The sequence below is a fragment of the Canis aureus genome, chromosome 25 (assembly GCF_053574225.1).
Source record: "Canis aureus isolate CA01 chromosome 25, VMU_Caureus_v.1.0, whole genome shotgun sequence".
NCBI lineage: Eukaryota > Metazoa > Chordata > Mammalia > Carnivora > Canidae > Canis > Canis aureus.
In genome coordinates this window covers 22,573,215-22,588,410 of record NC_135635.1, presented here as the reverse complement: position 1 = coordinate 22,588,410, position 15,196 = coordinate 22,573,215, and the positions used below count along the sequence as shown (strand labels likewise).

At 33.1% G+C, this 15,196-nt stretch overlaps 1 protein-coding gene across 4 annotated transcripts in view; it reads right to left on the bottom strand.

The window, feature by feature from the left end:
- KRAS (KRAS proto-oncogene, GTPase) overlaps nucleotides 1–15,196 on the bottom strand; it is a 38,923-nt gene that overhangs the window by 11,414 nt on the left and 12,313 nt on the right. For all 4 annotated transcript variants that reach the window (XM_077870710.1, XM_077870709.1, XM_077870707.1 and 1 more), the window contains 2 exons: nucleotides 7,038–7,216; nucleotides 5,250–5,409 (listed from right to left, as the gene is read on the bottom strand). In XM_077870710.1, coding sequence (XP_077726836.1) covers nucleotides 5,250–5,409; nucleotides 7,038–7,216 — 339 coding nt within the window. The remainder of the gene's footprint in view (nucleotides 1–5,249; nucleotides 5,410–7,037; nucleotides 7,217–15,196) is intronic.

Here is a 15,196-nt window from a genome sequence, read left to right as displayed (position 1 = left end):
ACAAAAATCCTAACAGCCTAAGAAAACTTGCAGATCTCTTTTAATGGAATCAATTTACTCAACGAGTTAGCCAGCTAGCTAAGTCAACTACAAAATAAAAATTTTTAACCATTTTCTGAAATTATTAAATATGCTGGTACTTTAAATTAGATAGCCATTTATGCCTGTATACAGGCATATCTTTGATACTTTGTATTTATCATTCTCAAGGGAAAAGGGTTTATAAGTCTTTAAAATATATATATATTAGAAATCCTCATTAAATAAGTAATTTAAAGCATTAAAATGGCTCCTGTAAAACATGTAAAATGTAAAGTACGAGCTGGCATTGAAGATATTTTCATAAATTATCTTTCAATTCAAAAATCAATGCAAGAAATTTAAAAATACACACACACACACACACACACACACAAATTAAACAAACCAGGTAAAAGCTCATATTTTTTAAGAATGTAATCTCTTAATTTTTAAAAAAGTTACAACTTCAATAAAAGAAGTAGGAAAACATGCTGGGGGTAGAGACAGGTTTTGGTCCTCCACTAATTTAGCAGAAGCAAATTCTGATTGTAACTTATTCTAAAATCAGTTTGAACCGTGTCTACTTTTTAAATGTGCACATCCCCATCACCAGTACAGAATATATGATTTTTGTTTCCAGCAATGCAGAGAGAGAACTGGAGGCCAATAATTTAAGAGAAGAGATTACTACCCACCACCAAGAATTCAGTATTAGGATATGAGTGGCTAAGGTAATACTGAGAAATAGTTATTCCAGAGTGGCTCTGGGCACTTCCTACTTTTATTAAGAGGAAATTATATTAAATTTTAAAGTCAGTTATTTACCATATTTTCTCAGACTCAAACTACTTGTCATTTCTTGATAATATGCTTTAAAGTCATACGACATCAAGAGAACATTATTTATCTTTGTGCACCTTAAACCACTGGCACTACTGAAGAACACTGGTTTCATGCTCCTAAATGTGTGGGTAATTTCTGAAGACAAAGTGTAGCTGAAACAGATTTTCAATACCCACTTAGTGAGGTGCTGAGCTCCTGTCACTCAATGATTTATTCTTGAGAATATGGCTTATTGCCACATATACTCATTTTCAAATGTCACTTACAAAACTCAGAACAATTGAAAATATGTATGAACAAAAGTATACAAAGTTCATATATGCAAATTGTTTTTAAATCAAGAAATGTGACAATAATTTCAGCTCAGCTATTATCTGAAAACATACTTGTGAGACTAAAAAAAGAGCATTCCATACCAGAAAAGGAAATTTCAATAAATAACATAATCCTATATCCTGGTGCCTATAATGCTTTCAACTAAGCGATTTCATTCTAAACAAGTTCCTGTTGAGTGGCTTATTATCAGCAAAAATTACTGAAAACACTTTCAAGGAAATAACACTTCAAATACCCTCAGTATAGACAGATACTACTAGCCTTCTTGGGGGACAGGAATGAGAGAAACTAGATGTACTCTAAAAAAAATTCTGTATTGCTGAATTTCTCAAGAAACCTTGCCAAACTGTAGTCCATCTCAGGTACTACTGAAATGCAGCAATACCACTAACTTGGGAGGTTATGCATGGTGCACATCAGGTGTTCAGTTACTGTTTTATTTTTAACTCCTGAAAAAACTAAAGTTCAAAATATTTATCTGATGTACAAAAACTCAACTACTAACCAACAGAAATATGGCACATAAGGGAGTTTATTTTTGTTTCAGAACAATTTGACCAAAAGCTTTCTTTAATGGAGATCTTCTAACAACTAATTTTAAGTATCGAGAAATTAACAACAAAAACTAGAAAATTAATGACATTTTTAAATTTATAAAACTAATTTTCACATTATGCTCAAATTGAGACCTCCAGAAAGCAAAAAAGCTGAATCAAGAGTAGCAGATATGCTAATTCTGCTTTTGTCAACCACTTTCCTGAACCCTCCCCAATTCTGATTTTAGCAGACTGGAAAACACACAGCTGATTACCATGGTGTCAATGTTTTGGTTTCAACAATCTTTGCCAACACTGCATGCACAGCCCAATGAAGCCAGAGAAATCTGGCAATTACTAAACTACCCAGATAAATGTGAAATAGACAGCAGTCTTTATATACTGGGAATATAGAAGCCATGCCACAGAAAGCATACTAGCAGAAAATAAAAATTACTCTGACCTTTCAGATGTGGACTAACCTATTGTAAAAAATATATAATTTCTTATATTCTAGCCCATATAATAGGCTTTTTAAAATTACAAGTCAATTTCATAAAATATACATTCTGCAACTCTATCTTAAAAAGTACTAGAGTAAAACTCCTATTTCCCTTTCACAGAGTAAGTTTTATTTTAAAATTACTAATGTTAGCCTGTAAAATTTAAGTCTAAAGCCTGACCTAACTTCTAGCATCAAACCAAACAATACAGTTCCCCAGAGAATCAGGGATCAGCACACTACAGCCCAAAGGCCAAATGTAGCCACAGCCTATTTTTTGTACTGGCCACAAGCTAATAACGATGTTTGCATTTTTAAAGAAAAAAAATTTCTAACAGAAACCCCTTATGGACCCCAATGCTTAAAATACTCACTAAGTCCTTCTAAGTGAATGTCCTTTTCCTGCCAACTGGAATATATAATTCTTTTTTGTGTTTGTTTTACATTCATGCTCAAGACTAAAACTTAGGGTATGAAATAAGTAGCTACTGATAAAATGCAACAAGAGTATGCATATTTTGTTCAAACAACAAATAATAGCACATAAATAACTACTCTGCAGAAAATAGGGCTTCAAATTTTCACAAAAACTGGAAATGTAAAATTCATAAAAATTTACATGTATCATAATCTCCACAATCACTTGGAATAGCTCTTTAAAGTCTTCCAAAAGCATGCAAATACCAAATTAATTTCAACAGAGGAAGATGAATAAACTTTTGAAAGGCAAATCAATAAGTCCATGAAATAAAAAGAAATCAAAGATCAGAAACTAAAATATCTAAGTTATAGTTTAGCAACCAAAACTATATAAAGATATAAATAAAACAGTTAACAAATATAAGAAAAGCTGAATGTTAAAATAAAGTACAAGTATTCCTTTATATTACTCTGTATTTTAATTAGATGATCTACGTAAATGTCTACAAAACAAATTTAAATTAATCTACTTCCATATCATACATACTACATTCACTTTCCCTACCCTCTCCCCCTAAAAACTGTATAAAACCAACAAATCTACTTTAAAAGGAATCCAGGTAATTTTCTGATTATTATGAATGCTGTGGTATATTAAAGCATTAACATCAAGCACTAGAATAAACTAGTACTTCTTAGGTAGTAACTATACAATAAGGAAAAAAAACACAGCTAGCTATCTTAGGCTCTTAAGTAGAGAGTAACAATGTCAGAGTAACAGACAACACCCTTTTACTGTCTCTTCTGTTGTCTTTCTACCCCAAGTGTGGTCCATGTACCAAAATCATCATCACTTGAGTCTGTTAGAAATGCAGGGTCACAGGTCACAACCTGAACCCACCCACTGATTAGAATCTGGATTTGAATATGCATATTAAGCATAAGAAGCCCTGCTATATTTGCAGCCCTTTACCAACATAAGGCAAAATGTTTTTTTTATAAAATGTAAATTAAAATATTAACTAATGTTGTCTAAAAAGTATTAAAAGTTACAATACTGCAGGTTAATAAAATGTTAATGATATGATTTAGTAATAGGCAGTATGTTGATAAATGGTTTTAATAATAGTCCTATTTTACATTTGAAATATTTTCATAAGAAAATGTTTGGAGAAAAGCTATCGATATTATAGTCATGTTTTATGAATACCTCCTCTATAGGAGAAATCAAGAGGTCTGGTTAGAGAAGACCAGTAAAAAGAAGACAAAAACTAAACTTTTCCCAGTCTTTGGGACCTGGGAATAGATTTGAATGAAATCTTAATTCCACTAAACTCAAGTGAAGTGCTGTATACAACATCATTCTTTAACCTATAAATCAGGTTTTAGAATGAGATATTTGTACTATAATCAAGCTACAGAAATTTAGCTTTTAATCCCTAAAGAAGAGAATTCATTATTTCTTCAGTGTGTATCAAATTTGTACAATCAGGAAGCAGTAAATGTGATCTTCCACTAAGAAAACAGACACATAATATTAGCTAAAAGATGGTTAAAATTAACCATTAAGATGGTTTAAAATTTTTACCCTTTTACAAATTCAATAAAAGTTACAGAATACCTGTTTTTATACATTTAAACAAGTATTCATCAATTTTCTTAATTCCTAGCATTTAGAAGTTAATTCCACAAAATTGGCTTTGTGGGTTCACAGGTACAAACTAGCAGAGCCCAAAATAAATGTTCGTCTTGAAGGGAATATAACTGATCAATTTTTAATATATGAAAATTATATTCCATCATATCTTTATGTATTCCTTTCTAGAATTTTCTATACGTTAAACTCTCATTTCATACAAACAGGTTAAATAATGTCAACTGAAATTATTTTACCTAGAGAAAAAGTTACTTTTAAAAATGAAGATAATTTTTAAAATTCAGAGTCAATCTAGCATTAATTTTTCTCAGAACACCACAGTAAATGAATAACTGAGAATTTCTATTTACTTTCTAAATATTTTTTGCTTAATGAAAACTTCCTCCAAAAATAAATGTATCTAAATATAATTCTAGCAAAGTAAAATTCTTCAAATACAATAGAATTTAATCTAGAAACACGACATAATACTCTTCAAAACACTTCTAAAATAGGAAACTCAGTATTTTGTTCCCAATCTTTGACTTTATAAATATAACAGTTGAAAAAAAAAAAAAAAATCCCTACATTTCTTGAATGCTTAATGCAAGATGTGCTGAGTTGAACAGAAATATTCATATGTGGAAAGAAACCAAAGCCAAAAGCAATACCATGGACACTGGATTAAAAAATGCTGCCCTTTCCTATCCTTAAGAGAACATTTGCTAAATAAACATTGTTTTATTCTCTATTTTAGCATGATGGGAAGAAAAATTAAGTTACATGAAATGATATAACAGTTATGCAATCAGGTATGTACATTTATCAATGTTCTTGCCTTCCTGCCCTCAAAATGATGTTATCAGAATATATGTTAGCAAATTACGACTGATGATTAAAATTATTTGATATAGTTTATGGAGAATCGACTCATATTTATTAAAATTTTACTTACCTGTCTTGTCTTTGCTGATGTTTCAATAAAAGGAATTCCATAACTTCTTGCTAAGTCCTGAGCCTGTTTTGTGTCTACTGTTCTAGAAGGCAAATCACATTTATTTCCTACTAGGACCATAGGTACATCTTCAGAGTCTTTAACTCTTTTAATTTGTTCTCTGGGGAGGAAAAAAAAGTTATAGCAGAGACATTAGTAACAAAATAAATCTTTCAAAAATTATCCATAATTTTGTCTTATAAAACATGGCTGAAAGAAGACATTTAATTAATTCCTGATTTCCAACCACACCAAATTTTCCTTGCTTTTCCTTTTGTTTTCTTCTCCAACTTAAACAGAGAATTTCTATGTCTCTTAAAAGATAAAATACCCAGAAATATAGTAAAACTACAACTTAATAGGTCCATGCAGGTAGGTCACAATGATAAAACAGGAAATACTGAAAAATTCGGCTAAAAATGTGCTGTGCCTAATTTTTAAAATTATAATCTTAGAAACATATATTAAATGTTATTATATACATATAGAATTTTATGACATAATTTTCACATATTTTTCTCAAAAAAGAGCACCAATTGGAAAGACTCTGATTTCTACATGGTTAACACTGACCTTACTACACTGTTTATTCTGTTACAAATCCTTCTACAAATTGGGTTGGTTTTTTTTTTTTTTCTATAAGATGTGCATAAACTCTTAATTTGGGGTAAAATTATATTCTTTCACAATTTTAGGTGAATTTCAAAGATACAGCATGAAATAGGAACAATGGAGTCAGAACTGTTTCAAATTCCCAGTTCCTCTACTCAATAGCTAAGTTAACTTTACAGCTTAACATACTGACATCTATTTACTATTCTAAAAAAAGTCACCTGTTAAAATTTCTTTTTCTGGGATCCCTGGGTGGCGCAGCGGTTTGGCGCCTGCCTTTGGCCCAGGGCGCGATCCTGGAGACCCGGGATCGAATCCCACGTCAGGCTCCCACTGCATGGAGCCTGCTTCTCCCTCTGCCTGTGTCTCTGCCTCTCTCTCTCTCTCTCTGTGACTATCATAAATAAATAAAAATTTAAAAAAAAAATTTCTTTTTCTCTATCACTAGACTACAAACAAAACACGCTGTAAGAAATGTATTTAATAAAATGTCATACCTCTCAAATAGGCTAACTCACTATTATAGAACATAGTTAATGAATGGGATATTTAATATGCACTTTTTTGAAAACCATAAACCCTCAGAGAAATAGAATATAAAGTATATTTAATACAGTAACAATTATTTTAAAGTAGTCGATTTTATGCAGATTTGTCACTTTACAGATTGTAATTGTTCTAATATTTCAATCTTTTACAACTCCAGAGTTTTTCTTAACTATCTAAAGCCAATGTTTATCCAGTTCCAAGAAATTCTACACTATATTCGATTATCTTTAAGGCTATTTGAGTGGTACCACCTCTATGACCTTTTCATATTCATGTTGATGGTTTTCATTTTTATGATGGCTCTAGCTTAAAGCCTTGTGACCACAGTGTACAGCAGTTAAGAGCACAGGTTTTGAAGTCAAACAAGCCAAGGTTTCAATTCCAGTACCACTATCTACACAATCTGGAACAAGTTACTCAACTGTTCTAATCCTCAACAACTCCATTTGTAAAACAGGGGTACATTACATACCTCATTATTATTTTAAAATTTAGACAATTTATGCATGGTAATCAGCAAAGACTCAATAAAATGAAAAGATATAATTAGCCCTCGATGTCATTTTATTATATTCAATTTAAACCCACCTATAATGGTGAATATCTTCAAATGATTTAGTATTATTTATGGCAAATACACAAAGAAAGCCCTCCCCAGTCCTCATGTACTGGTCCCTCATTGCACTGTACTCCTCTTGACCTGCTGTGTCGAGAATATCCAAGAGACAGGTTTCTCCATCAATTACTACTTGTTTCCTGTAGGAATCCTGAGAAGGGAGAAACACAGTCTGAATTATTACAGTGCACCTTTTACTTTTAAGGAGGTGTTATATGCAACTCAACAACAAAAAGACAACCCAATTCAAAACTGGATAAAAGACCTGAACAGACATTCCTCCAAAGGTGACATACAAATGGCCATTATGCACATGAAAAGATGCTCAATACATCATTAGGGAAATGCAAATCAAAACCACAAGGAGCTACAATTTCACATCCATTAGGATGGTTATTATTAAAAAAAAAAAAGAAAGGAAGACAAGTGTTAGCAATGATGTGGAAAGATAGGTATACGTTGCTGGCAGGAATGTAAAATGGTACAGCCATTGTGGACAAGTTTGGCAGTTCCTCAAATATATGTATATATATATATAGTGGAATATAGTGGAATATTTTTTCAGCTGCTTCTCCTCTGCCTGTGTCTCTGCCTCTCTCTGTGTCTCTCATGAATAAATAAAATCTTTAAAAATAAATAAATAAATAGATAGATAGATAGATAGATAGATAGATAGATAGATAATGAAATTCTGATACATGTTACAACATGGAAGAACCTTGCAAACATTATGCCAGACATTAAAAAGGCATATATTTATGATTCCACTTACATGAAGTACCTAAAATAGGTAAAATCACAGAGACAAAAAGTAAAATAGACATTACCTAGGACAGGGGAAGAAGGGATTTGAGAGTTACTGTTTATTGGATACAGGGTTTCGGTTTGAGATGATGAAAAAGTTCTGGAAAAGGAGCTAATGGTTGCTCAACATTGTAAATTTACTTAATGTCACTGAACAGAACACTTAAGAACAGCTGCAAGATATGTATTATTAGATAGATAGATAGATAGATAGATATCTTACCACAATTTTAAAAATTTACAAAATAGTGTTATGTAGAGATTCAACAATGCAAGTGTTCATATTATTAACAAAAAGACCCAAATGTTCTATGAAAGGAAAGAATTCTTACAGAAATGGGATAGCTCTACCAACTCTATTATTCAGATGATTTAGGGCAAGAAAAATCAGTCAATTTACAAATAACTGTCATGTATCTATTTTACTTACAGTCAGAAAAATATGACTGTGCAACTCTAAGACTGAATACAAAGAAAGGGAATGGGGAACTATAATGAATCTTACGATAAAAATCTTATTTTCCTCTTCTGTTAATGCTTATGCCTAAAAGGCTTCATGTACTCTCGGCTAAAATAGGACTCAAAAAAATAAGGAAAAGGGATGGTGCAATGTGAAGTCATAGAAAAAGAGACTGGGCTGAAAAAGGGTATAAGGTGTAAACCAAGGATTCTTCCTTATTGTTCCACATGTGGGCTGTAGTATTAACGTGCCTTTAGGTCATGAATTTCTGCATAGACCACGCTATCATTAAAAAAAAGAATGGTCATTAAAAATCATGTTTCTGGTAAAATATTTGAAAAATCTTTATAATAGAACACAAAGATACATATGTAGCATGACCACAAATATATGTATATACCTATTTAAATGTATCTGTATATATATTTAAAAACTGGTGGTATATACATCAAATGTTAAAAGTGTATGTTGTTGATGGAGTTAATTTAAGAAATAACTTATCTCTTATCTTTTTATTTTTGGTTCTAGATGCTATGTTAGAACATTTTCCCTTCTATGACTTTTAATTTTTAAAAGTGTGAAAAACTATCATATTAGACTCTGATCTCATGTTTATCTTTTAAAGTAAACTATATTTTCCAAGTTGTCCATAATAAAAAATTAGTTCTCCATCAGTCAGAAAAAAAGGATATTTATTTTCTAAACAAGAAGTTTTTTACTAAAGATTAGAACATTTGGTCATCATTTTATTATTTTAACCTATTCCCTTAACTAACCACTTGAAAGAACTCTTGTATATTATAAATTGAAAACCAGTGTTTTTGAAGAGCAGGAATTAAAAGCAAAGGAGAGTGTCTTAGAGTCAATCCATTCATTCATTATCCAGGTGTGGCTATACACTATACTATACACTTACCTATTGCTGTCACCTCACATCTTCACTTATCAATGCTAACTTAACCTTATAGTGATAGTTTTCTTAGTCTTTACATCTAAAATTTTCTACCAACAATAAAGTTAAAGACCACAGTTTCTGGAGCCACACAGTCTATACCTAAGGTGTAGCTAGTGGATTACTCACCATCCACCCACATATAATACCTCCAAGATGTACCTCAATGAATTCTCATTTACAAAATTTTGAAACACTTTGTGTTTCAAAAGTATATAATGTGGAATATTATGTGTATTTCATTAACATGTTTTCATGATGAATACTCTCCACCAAAGGGACTGAGAAACTGGAAAAACAGTCCCTATTCACCAACAAATCTCATTCCCATCACCTTTTTCCTTCTAAACCCTAACCCTAAAAAAACTGCCAGCAAAGTTCTGACTCACTCAGTTACTGAAATAATTAATCTACAACCTACTTATGAGCAATGAGCAGAATATCTTTATTAGAAATAATAGTTTTGGTTAAAAATTCAGTATTTCCAAAGTTAGTTCTAACTAGAGTCCCCCTTAGAAGTGCAATCAGGCACTGAGCTATGTAAAAAGGGAGTGCAACTTGGTGAAAGCTTAAGAACAAAGAGTTAAATGGCGAAGTATAATCTGAAAATAATGACAGGTATGGTGATAAAGCAGAAAGCAAGCAAAACAAAAATAACATACAAATACTAAACATTTTATTCTAACTCCAGGTTAGCCATAAGAAAAGAAGTTTATGAAAGCAGAAAAAATTTACATCAATGTAGACTCTTTCCCAGGATTAGAGTCTAAATAAGGTTTCCGCAAACTACTGGCCCACAGGCCAAATCCTGCCCACCTGTTTTTGCATGGCCAACAAACTAAAAATAGTTTTTGTGGTTTTAAATGGTTATTTAAAAAAATAATGGCAAAGATGTGATGAAGACCTTTACAGAAAATGCGGTCCTTTACAGAGAAGTTTGCCAACCCCTGCTCTAAGCTAATAAAATAACTTTTCACAAATCTGAAGTATTCTCAATATTTATTTTTTTTCTTTTTAAGATTTTATTTATTTATTCACGAGAAACACAGAGAGAGAGGCAGAGACATAGGCAGAAGGAGAAGCAGGCTCCCCCTGGGGAGCCTGATGCAGGAATCAATCCCAGGACCCTGGGACCTGAGCCAAAGGCAGATGCTCAACCACTGAGCCACCCAGCTGCCCTATTCTTTTTATATTAAAAAAAAAAAAAAAAATCACCTCTGAGAAAGTACGAGTTACCAAAACCCAACCAATTTAAATACACATAGATTCTGTAATTAAACTAGTTAAGAATGAAGCAAGAAAATGATCAAGACTTTACTTTTTTTTTTTAAAAAAAGATTTTATTTATTCATGAGAGACATACAGAGAGGCAGAGACACAGGCAGAGGAAGAAGCAGAGGGAGAAGCAGGTTCCACGCAGGGAGCCTGATGTGGGGACTTGATCCCGGACTCCAGGATCACGCCCTGGGCTCAAGGCAGGCGCTAAACCGCTAAGCCACCCAGCGATCACCCCCCTCCTTTTTTTTTTAAAGTAAGCTCTACTATGCCCAATGTAGGGCTCAAACTCAGGACCCTGAGATGAAGAGTCACATGATCTACCAAAGTGAGCCAGCCAGGAGTCCCAAGACCTTACATTTTTAATTAGTATTATTTCCAGCCTTTCAAACAGAAAAAACTTTTAGATTGGGTACATAGGTTACTAATATCCTTTGCAAAAGAGGATAAAGCTACTTAAATGAATTCAATATAACATTAAATGAAAGAAAGTTATTCCATATATTTTCCTTCACTCCTGGTGAAAGTGCTGTTTTTTAATTTGCTGAAGGCACAATCCTTTCGGAAAGCAATTACAGTATTTATCAAGAGCCATATAAATGTTCACAGTAATGCCACTTATGGTAAACGATGCTGAAGAAACATGTTGTTGCTGTTGTTTTTAAATAATAGTTATAATAGAGATACACTAAACATGGCATCCTAAAATGTCTTACAAAGAAAAATTACATAGGCGTTTAATCATGATGCACAATCTTATGCCACTTATCTATTTTCAAAATATACTGCAAATCCAAGCATCCACCACCACCACTATCACCCTAGTCCCTGACAACTGTTTTCATGTAATTTCTTACAACTGCTTACAAAAGGGATCCCTATTGTTACTCTTAAGATAACTTCTCCACAGAGCAGCCAGTGATCCTTTTTAAATGTAGGTTGGACCATGTTGCTTGCTTGCTTGAAGCCTTCTAATAACATCTCTGCCTTTTTAAAAACAAAATCCAAAGGATTTACCACTCTTCTTCTTCAGCACCTCTGTATTTCCTTCACAGAATGTATTATAATTTGTAACTACGATTTTTTGTGTAATTGTGCATACCCCCTCCTATGCTGTGAATTCCATGACGGTTGGGCTCACATCTGCTCTGCTCACTATACACACTCTATGTGTAAAATCTTGAATACAGTAGGCAATCAGTACTGTTTGATGAATAAATGAATGAATCCATTCAATATAAATATATGCATACACTATAACACAGTCTTATAAAAATAAGCACGAGTTTAAGATACTGTAAATTATATTAAAACGAAGTTGTAAATTTTAAAATTATAATATATAAAGAGTATCTTAAATGTATTCAAGCAAGTTTTATAGAATATGAAACCTTAATGTAAAAATATGAAAATAGGGGATCCCTGGGTGGCGCAGCGGTTTGGCACCTGCCTTTGGCCCAGGGCGCGATCCTGGAGACCCGGGATCGAATCCCACATCGGGCTCCCTGCATGGAGCCCGCTTCTCCCTCTGCCTGTGTCTCTGCCTCTCTCTCTCTCTCTCTCTCTCTCTATCATGAATAAATAAATAAAATCTTTTAAAAAAAATAAAAATAAAAAAATAAAAATATGAAAATAATATATAAGAGAAAAAATTAAAAAGATTTTTGGGAGGGAAGAGAGTAAGATTGCAGAGAACAAAGCGGCTTTCAACTGTATTAAGTTTTACATCTTGAAAAACAAAAAGTATCTACACCAAATGGCAGAATGTTAAGAGACAAAAAAGCTGGCTGGTGTATACATGATGTTCATTATATTTATTAATTTTCCATGACATTAAGAATGTATGAATTTCATCACCACTCATAATGAATTTTATAATTTTATTTTCCTTTAAATTTCTGTTTATTAAGCTAAAAATTCTTATTGTTTTAATATCCATTTGAGGACTAATAATGTCATATAGAGTTTTTTCATATTTCCATATTTATTCCCATCACCTGCGTCCTTTGCCCACTTGGAATCTCACCTTTTTTTGCTGACTTGTATAATTTTTTTAAGTGTTTTCCAGTTTATTAAAACTCCTTTAAGGGGCACCTGGCTGGTTCAGTCGGAAGAGCATGTGACTCTTGATCTCAGGGTCATTAGTTCGAGGCCCAAATCAGATTACAGAGATTACTAAAAAGAATTAGCTAATTTAAAAAACTCCACACATTTAAGTGTTGTTTTATGTACAGAAACTTATCTGTAGACCCATTAGAGGAATTTTAAAATTAACACTAAATCGTTCAAGATCAGATAAACTCATTGATCAGGACATCACTTTGTCAATTTTCTATTATAATTAATAGTAACCAAGTTGCTCGGTATGTTCACCTTTTAACACACTCAATTTAGTTTTCCAACTCAGGCACTATAGTAAACAAACAAACAAAAAAATATGCCAGATACTGTGATAAGCATATTACAAGCATTATGCCATTTAATCTCCATCTTCATGCTGCTGATTCCATCAGATGCTCTTGTAAATATGAAGAGGATTGCTGAAAATGTCAGCTAAAGTATTATTTGAGGATTTACTTTCGAAATGTTTGTAAGGTTTTCTTAATGCATTAAGTGTCATAAGTACTCTTCACATACTGCTAAATAACACCTATAGAAAAGAGAAACTCACTTTACTCTCTTAATACTCAAGTATTTTGTTACTCTTCCAGAAGATTATTTGAATAATGTGTTCCACACTATTGGTTATACCAATCAAAGGCTGTTGTAGACAGCTAGCTTTCAAAGACAGCCAGAATCATGTATAATAGCCTGGTATATTGGAATTGTAGTAGGGAAGAAATATGGGAGCTATAAACACAGGCTTATTAGTTCATTCTCACTCACCCTATTCTCCCTTGAAGCACAGGGACATTTACCAAACACCTACTAAGTGTCATATCTTATACCAGGAATTATAATGTTTCTGAACTCAAAGAGCTAGGTCTGGCAGAAGAGATACAATATATAAATTATTAAAATACTATGAAATAAATGCAAACGCCATATGCAGGACAAAGTACATTGGTGGGGCAGCCCGGATGGCTCAAAGGTTTGGCGCTGCCTTTGGCCCAGGGTGTGATCCTGGAGACGCGGGATCCAGTCCCACATCCAGCTCCGTGCATGGAACCTGTCTCTCCCTCTGCCTGTGTCTCTGTGTCTCTCACGAATAAATAAACGAAATCTTTAAAAAAAAAAAAAAAAAAAAGTACATTGGTGGAATACAGAAAGGAGAGATCAACTTTGCTTATATGAGGCAAGAAACACAAGGGAGGATAGGGCCACTCCAGGCAACAAGGAGCAAAGAGAATGTATAAAAACATAAAGTATTACATTGAGTACATGGAACCAAAACGTTCAATACAACTTTAACTGAGAGGGATTCTAGGTAAGTAGAAGAGAAATTGAACAATCAAGCAGAAGTCAGCTTATGGAGGGTCTTGTATGCCACGTTAAGAATTTTGAACTTTATCTTAAACTAAATTAGTGGAAGATTTTTAAGTAGGAAGGAAAGATCAGATTTACCAGATTCACTGTTAGCATTAGTATGAAAAATTATAGAAAGGGACCAGGTCGGAGGCTGGAAGATGAGTGAGCAAGCTATTATAAGAAATGATAGAACCTGAAGGCAGCAATAGCAGCAGATGGAGAACATTAGTTTTGAGAAATATTTAATGGGTAAAATTGGCAGAACTATCCTCATACATTGCTGGTAGGAATGTAAACATTGCAACCACTGTGGAAGCATCTGACAGCTGCTCAAAAAGTTAAACATAAAGATACCACATGACTTAGCAATTCCACTTCTAGCTATATACCCAAGAGAACTGAAAATATATGTCCACACAAAAAAGTACACACAAATGTTTACAGCAACATTATTCACAATAGCCAAAAAGAGGAGACAATCTAAATGCCCATGAACTGACAAAGTATGGTATTATCCATACAACATAATATTATTCAACCATAAAAAGGAATGAAATGTTGAACCATGTGATAATAAGGATGAACCTTGAAAACACTTCTTACATGATAGAAGCCCAGACACAAAAGGTACATATTGTATGATACTAATTATATGAAATATTCACAGGAAAGTCCACAAAGACAGAAAGGAAATTAGTCGTTGCCCGGTGCTGGCAGGAGAAGGGACTAAGGCTCGGGGCTTCTTTTTGAGGTGACAAAAGTGTTATGGCTGTATAACTTCATGAATATACTAAAAACCACTGAACTGTGTATTTTAAAAGAATGAATTGTATGCTGTATGAATTATATCTCAATTTTTTTTAATGGCAGCTTACTGCCTGGGCATAAGAACAAAAGGGGAAGAGTTGAGGAAAAGATGAGTTCAATCTGGGCAAATTCCCTATGTTGTTCTGGTGGCCATGACCCAGAGGCAGCTTGATACACAGATCTGATGCTAGAACAGAAATCTAGGCTAGAGATATATACCCAAATCTTCAGTCTATGGGCGCCACAGAACTTCACTTACTTGTGGTGTGAGTGCGGGCAAACTACTTGTCTCCTGTACTCTAAGCTCTAAACCACTGTTCCTTCAGCGGTAAAAAGTAGGTAAATAGTACCATACAAGACTCTGT